Source organism: Tupaia chinensis, unplaced genomic scaffold (assembly GCF_000334495.1).
Source record: "Tupaia chinensis unplaced genomic scaffold, TupChi_1.0 Scaffold000037_18, whole genome shotgun sequence".
Lineage (NCBI taxonomy): Eukaryota > Metazoa > Chordata > Mammalia > Scandentia > Tupaiidae > Tupaia > Tupaia belangeri.
This window is the reverse complement of record NW_006159476.1, coordinates 2,388,352-2,395,414: the sequence shown is the minus strand read 5'-3', so window position 1 is coordinate 2,395,414 and position 7,063 is coordinate 2,388,352. Positions and strand designations below refer to the sequence as shown.

The window sequence follows — 7,063 nt, the reverse complement described above, 5'->3', positions numbered from 1 at the left end:
CTTTCAAATCCTGTGTATCTTTGACTATATGTAGGTAGGATGTGTGTGTGTGTGTGTGTGTGTGTGTGTGTGTGTGTGTGTAAATGTACAAAAGAGCAAGACAGTTCTTAAGAAATAAAGAAGATAAGAAGGGGCTTATGAATGGAATAGACCAGTGGATATTAAAGTATAAAGTAGTTTTTCAAAGGAGTACTGGAGGAAACTATATGGGAAGAGTTTGAAGCAACTTTTTCCACACAGTTCTTTGTTTTCCCACTAATGCTCAATCATTATAAGTAGAACTTGCTTGGATCTAAATGATGTGCAGACCAGAGATGTATTCTTAATCATGAGTTGCACTTTCTACAGTTTTAATTCTCCAGTTTTGTTCTATAATTTTAATGAAATATTATTCCTACATTACTTTATGTCCTTTAACTCATAGTTTATTCCATAATTTGAACCCAAAACACACTTAGACCACTGCCCATGTATTCTGAATCTTTCACATGTGAGTAAATGAGTTCTTTGATCCATCTTCTTGTGGCTGAACATGAAATTCACAATAGGGGAAGCCATTAACAGCTGAAAATGTTATTATCTACTTGCATTTACAGGAGTTCTTCCTCTTCAAAACATTGCAGAAATGTAGAGCTTTCTGCAAATTGACAAATTAGAAACTTAAGGCTTTTGTATCACATATCCTTAACATGAATTCATTTATTTAGCTCTTGATTTTATTAAGCAAATAGATCTAGTGGTGTTACTTCTGCTTATCCACAGAATGAGGTTTGGAGAGGATGGATTGCTTAGTAATAACAGGAGAGAAATTAATAGAATATCTGAGATGGAATCCTTATCTTCATGACCTTAAATGGGGATCAGTGTACTACATCATATTATTCCGTATGGGTATGTTTAATAAAAGAGAGGGACCAGCAGATGGCATAATGGTTATGTTGTTGGACTCCCATCTAGTCAACCATTGCTCATGTCCCAGATCTCGCAGCTTAAAACAGCAGGGAGCGTGTGTTTGTGTGCCCAAAATCCGTAATGGAGAAGGACTGTGACTTGGCTATCCCCCCTGGGGGGTGATTTCTTGCTTTCTGGGGGGTGATTTTTTGCTTTCTGTCTGTCTGTGACTCTCTGGTGAGTATATGTGCCTTATAGCAAAAATCTGTTTAAAAAAATAAAAGAGAGAGAGAGAGAGGAAGAAGAAGGAGGAGATAGAGGAAAGAAACAGGGAAATGGCTCAAGTTAAAGTCTTTTAGTCCAACCATTATTTTGCTAGGGAGAATATTAGGATATGGGTAAAAGGTGATAATTTCAACTTGTTTACTTTCTCTACCCATTCAGTATATCAGAATGCAGTGTTCTGAATGTGTGAGTAAATAATCAGGTCATTATTTATTTTTATTAGTTCCCTCCATATATAAAAAGAAAACTAGATTTCCACAATATTTAAGGAATCAAAAATAATCTCTGAAAAGTGCCTTTCATATCATTAGAAAAAAATATTTTATGTAAGTTACACACATACACACCACACCTTTCATATATTTAAATGTGTTCCTCCATCTACACACCCAGTTGCTAACTCCTCCTTACTTCTAGACTCTCAACGTTTTGAACTTTAATCAGAATTTTCCATGGAGAGTCATAAAAACTACTGTTAGCTAATCCAGTATATTTCTTTGCCGTGATTAAAAGTCTTGACTGTTCTATTTCAACAGTAAACATTAATTCCTCTACATGTATGAAATATTATTTGTGAGACTGGATTTTAGAAACATATCATATATATCATAGAAAAGAAGGAAATCCTTAAAGTCATATGTATTAAATGATAGAGGTGAAGAAAGACTTCAGTTCTTTCACAGAGAAGGAAAACAGCTATAATTCCATTTGGCTGTAGATTCTGTGGATTACCATTAAAAATGTAGAGTGGTATAAGATACATATTCAATATTCAGGTCTCCTAACAAATATTTTAATGATATATTGTAATCAGCCGAACCCTACCATTCCATTTATTTTTTGATATTTAACATATCTAGGACAGTTATCTATTGGATTTTAATGAGACTTAAATGCTTGTGCAATATTTATAAAAGTTCTAGGCATAAAATGTGCTTGTAAAACATCATTAAAAATATAATAATGCCTTTAATCTAAAAAGGGCTTAAACATTAAATATATAATAAATCTGATATGACTTACCTCTTTTTTTCAGTTTATACATATCTTGAAACTTTATAAAAGTTATTAAAATGAATTATGTTCTGTGTTATTTCAGATGATTTGAGTTTCTATTGTGTATTCTGGACTGACCTCGACTTCATGGGAAATCAGAACAATGTCACAGAATTTGTTTTCATGGGACTGTGGAGAAATAAGCAAATAGAGCTTCTTTTCTTTTTCTTCTTCCTGATTTGCTACCTGGCAGTCTTAATGGGGAACTCCATTATTTTACTCACGATCACCCACAGTCATCTAATTGAACAACCAATGTACTACTTCCTCTGCCATCTTTCCCTCACGGACATCAGCTACACCTCCACTGTGGTTCCCCGCCTAATCAAGGACCTGGCTGCAGCAAGAAAAAACATTTCCTATAACAGTTGTATGACCCAGCTCTTTACTGCCCACCTTCTGGCAGGTGTGGAAATATTCATCTTGGTGGCCATGGCCTTCGACCGCTACGTAGCTATTGTCAAGCCCTTGCACTACATGGTCATCATGAACCGGAAGAGGTGTAACTTGCTGGTTGCTGTGGCATGGAGTTTGGGTTTCTGGCATTCTATTGCCCTCCTGCTTATGGTACTCAGTTTACCTTTCTGTGGTCCCAATAAGATAAATCATTACTTATGTGATGTGAAGCCTCTTCTACAGTTAGTTTGCAAAGATATTTATGTTGTTAGTATCTTGGTGATTGCTAATTCAGGGATGGTAGTGGTTGTAATTTTTCTTATCCTGGTGGTTTCTTATATACTCATTTTATACCATCTTAGGAAGATGTCCTCTGCAGGGCGATGCAAAGCTCTCTCAACATGTAGCTCTCATGTAATGGTTGTAGTTTTATTTTTTGTGCCCTGTATCTATACCTATGTGCTACCTGCAGGTAGTGAGAATAAGGATAAGGAAATCTCTGTGTTTTACACTGTGATTGCTCCCATGCTGAATCCTCTCATCTACACCCTGAGAAATATGGAGATGAAAATTGCCATGCAGAAAATCTGGTCTCAAATGTCACATTCAGACTCAAAGTAAGTAAGGATATATTCATTGCCTTTTCAACCTTATTTTCTAGCATAGTTAACTGTTGAAGAGTTCATCCAAACAATGTAAATATTCTTTGGGGAACTGAACTAAGTGATTTTTGAGGATATATGAACCAAATAGATATATTATACAGGTTGCTATCTGCACTTGATGTGATCTATTTCCAATTGTTATCACTCATATTTGAAGAATGCAATGAAATTCTTCTAAAGCACATTCTGTGATTACATCAATACCAAAGTACATGATACCCTATTATTCTTGGAATATGATCCAGCTTTGTCATGTATTAAGTTGAAAGCTTCCAAAATTGATCCAAGGTCTAATTGCTAATCTCAGAACTCACTACAGTGGAAGAATTACAGATTTTGATACTAACTTTAAGTTACAGGGGACCTCAATGGTATACTGACTCTTTGGTTTTGATCTGTGTGTCTAAGCAATTTGCATTAAAAACATGCATTTTTCATTTAAAAGTAACTATTGGTGTGGCTCTGATATAGCAGTTACTGCTGCTCAAGCACAGCTGCAACCACCTGGAAGACATGACTTCATTTTCCAAGTTGATTGAATACAACAAGCATGTTTGTCCATTATTCTGGCTTGTAACAGGGTGGGAAGATCATAGTGAGAGACCTTCATGAGGGTGTTTGTCTATATGTCCGACAAATCTCTCTCTCTCTCTCTCTCTCTCTCTCTCCTTATATACATAAGCAAAATCATATCATAGAAATATCTATCATGTGGGTTTATATTATACTTCATAGAGCTGTAAGATTACCTGAGTTAACACATGTGAAGAATAATGGCACACTAGAAATTCATATTAGGTATTGGAATATGGCTTAATAGAAACACATTAAAAATTTTTACTCTTTTTGCTTGTAAAAATACTTTGCCCATTGTGAAGTACTTCTCAGACCAATCCAGTTGAGAATACTATACATGTCATCATCCTCAGTTAATAAGCCATATGTTTCTCACTCACGTCCTGCCTCTCTATTGTTCACTTGCTATCTTTCTCTATCCTCTTCTCTTCACCTCCCCAATTCAACACTGTTTTAAAAAATAATTAGAATAATAATACTGATTGGGGAAAACATAGAAAAGATACTGAATGTTGAAGCGTGGAGATTAATGTCTCTATATTGACTGACATGCATGGCATTCCCTTTTGAAAAAGCAATGTAATACACTGTAAAGTTATATGGAATTCAATGTAATATAAAGAAGATTACGATGATAATAAAAAATTTTAAAAAAAAGAAAGAAGGTAACCAGAAAAATAATTATTTTACTCTTTTCCTAAATTTCTCTTATTTCCTTTTTTAATGGCTTTTCTATATATATACTGGATGCTTCTAAATTTTCCAAACATACTCTAAAATCTCCCTTTAAAGGTTTATTTCTGCCAGGTCTTTGGCTCAAGATGCCTTTGACTAAAGGGTTGAAGTTTTTTGCCTTATATATAATTCATGGTCCTGATATGATATTATTTAGAATGAAATGCATCAGACCAGATGGATTTCCTATTTCTTCCATGTTCTTGAATTGATATTCAGCTGTATATTTGCAATCTTTCAAATAATCCAATTCCTTATCTTAATACTACTTGTTATAAATTATAGACTTTTCCAATTTGAGCCAGAAGATTACATGTTGTATATTCACTTTTTTTGAATCATTCTTTTTGTTAATCTTTAATTTTTCAGATATTAGCATGTAAATCAATAGCTCTGAATTGAATTCATAGATATTATTTTCTCTTTAACTACATTGTCTTTGTTCTCCCATCCCTAGAATGTCTCCTTATGTCATTTACAATCATACATGAATAATAAAATAAGTAATGTCAGAATGCCAAAATTAAACGTGTGTTACCCCATGTCTGTTAGGGCCGGAATGAATTTCAGCAGATTCTCAGCCCTCTAAAAAGTCCTTTTACTTATTATTTCTGCTATACATAGGCATTACTATTCTCATTTCCCTTTATATCCATGTCTTACAAATCCATACCCAATCTCAATTCTGTGTCTTGGTTCCCATTTATTTAGACATTTCTGTCTGTCCATGCATTTCTCTATTCTCAGCAGAATAACTGTGTTATTTCCACAGTTGCCCTAGTTGAGTTATGCCTGCTGCATAGCCAAGACAAAGTCTAAGAAAAATCTTAGTGGCAATAGTATTTATATTTGGTGCTAGGAAATTCTTTCTTGTTTCAACCCCTAGGACCTCTCTTGCCATTAATCACCTCTTTCCCCTCTACAAGAGTTATGCATCCTCTGGAATATCAGGGTGAAACATTTTTTCCATTCTAAAGGAAACTATTTCTGACTAGTTACTTATTCACTTGTTTTATTTTGTTCAGTGTATTATTCTCCCCAGGAGGATCTTCATTTTTTAAAGTATAATAATGTGATATGAATGTGTATTTGTGTGTGTGTGTGTGTGTAAGTTAATGTATGTATTACTGGTAGGGGAGGGACTTCAAGATGGGTCAGATGAAATGCTCATCTGATCAGGAACAATGCTATAGCTTCATTTTGTATGCTGTAAATGTACACAGTGAATGAATGTATAAAATAAATATTAAAAAATTTAAAGATAAATAAAAATAAAAGAATGCTATGGTGTTAATCCAAAAGTTATTATGTTATTATTTTTTTCTTTTCTAAAGTGTCTGCAAAAATTTAAAGGGAAATATGGCTATATTACATAATAAGTCCACAAACAAGATATAGATATATTCAATTACAGTGAGCTATCTGGTTGCTCAGTATTCACTCTAGGATTCAGTTTCCAGATTTATCAAGATGTCTAATGTACAATATCTCAGCAAAAACACCTGTAAAGTGAGTCTAGATGATAGCTAAAATAATAGGTAAAACAGATGCTTTGCAAATCTGACCCACATGAGAAGGTTCTCACTTCATGTCCAGAGAACTTCCTGAGTATGCCGGGCACAAGTGAGACAATGTTCCAGGATGGCTATTGCTGGAGGTGGTCGGATTTAACCCTATTGGGGATTTCTTTCCGTCTCTCTATTTCATGGAATAAATAATAAATAAACTTGGGGGGGGGAAGTTTGCAAATTAAATATATAGAAGAACAATGATTAAATATTTTGCTCTACATAGGAGTGTAAACACTAAATATTTAAGACATTTTTATGGTTATAAAAGTGTAATTTTTGAAATGCAATGAAGAAAATGCAATCCACTTCTGTGGACAATTAAGAATTCACCATAAACCATCTGATGGTATAATGATTAGATTGATTCCAATAGGAAAATAGAAAAGAGATTGTGGTGTGGATAACTGTCCTAGGGGGTGATTTCTTGCTTTCAAAAAAAAAAAAAACCACAATGGCTGAATTATATTGACAGAATAAATAAATTAAGTCAGCTTAAGAACACTCATACTGCAGAGGCACACTGCTTAAGCACCAGGACAGGCAGAAATGACCACTATGGAAGAAGCTCAGAAGTGTTGCATGCAGACTAAAGGAAAAACTGGAGTTCAAAGCTAACTGTGAGTAGTACTGTTGTATTTTATCCTGCTTTAGTCACACTCTTCCTTCTCTCATCCTCATTCTCATTCCGTTATCTGTCTCTAGGCATCTGTTAGATACATTTAAACTATTCTAGTATTCTCTTCAAGACCTGAGAGAGGCCTGCAATTATGCTCATGTATCACAGATATTTCACAGCAATCTTCAATTCATATAGACCCTCTTTCCAGTTTAATTATATCATCAATTTTCCCAGAATATTTTTATTTCACTAAGATAACTAATAAACTA

The 7,063-nt window shown here is 34.2% G+C and overlaps 1 protein-coding gene across 1 annotated transcript; it reads left to right on the top strand.

Annotated features, from left to right (window-relative positions):
• The first annotated feature begins 2,319 nt into the window (after positions 1 to 2,319).
• On the top strand, positions 2,320 to 3,249 carry LOC102495764 (olfactory receptor 4P4). Its single transcript, XM_006140500.1, has one exon. The coding sequence runs from the start codon at positions 2,320 to 2,322 to the stop codon at positions 3,247 to 3,249; it is 930 nt and encodes a 309-aa protein (XP_006140562.1).
• The last annotated feature ends 3,814 nt before the right edge of the window (positions 3,250 to 7,063 follow it).

Coding starts and splice junctions, on each gene's coding strand:
- LOC102495764 (XM_006140500.1), top strand. CDS start 2,320: ATGGGAAATCAGAACAATGTCACAGAATTTGTTTTCATGGGACTGTGG.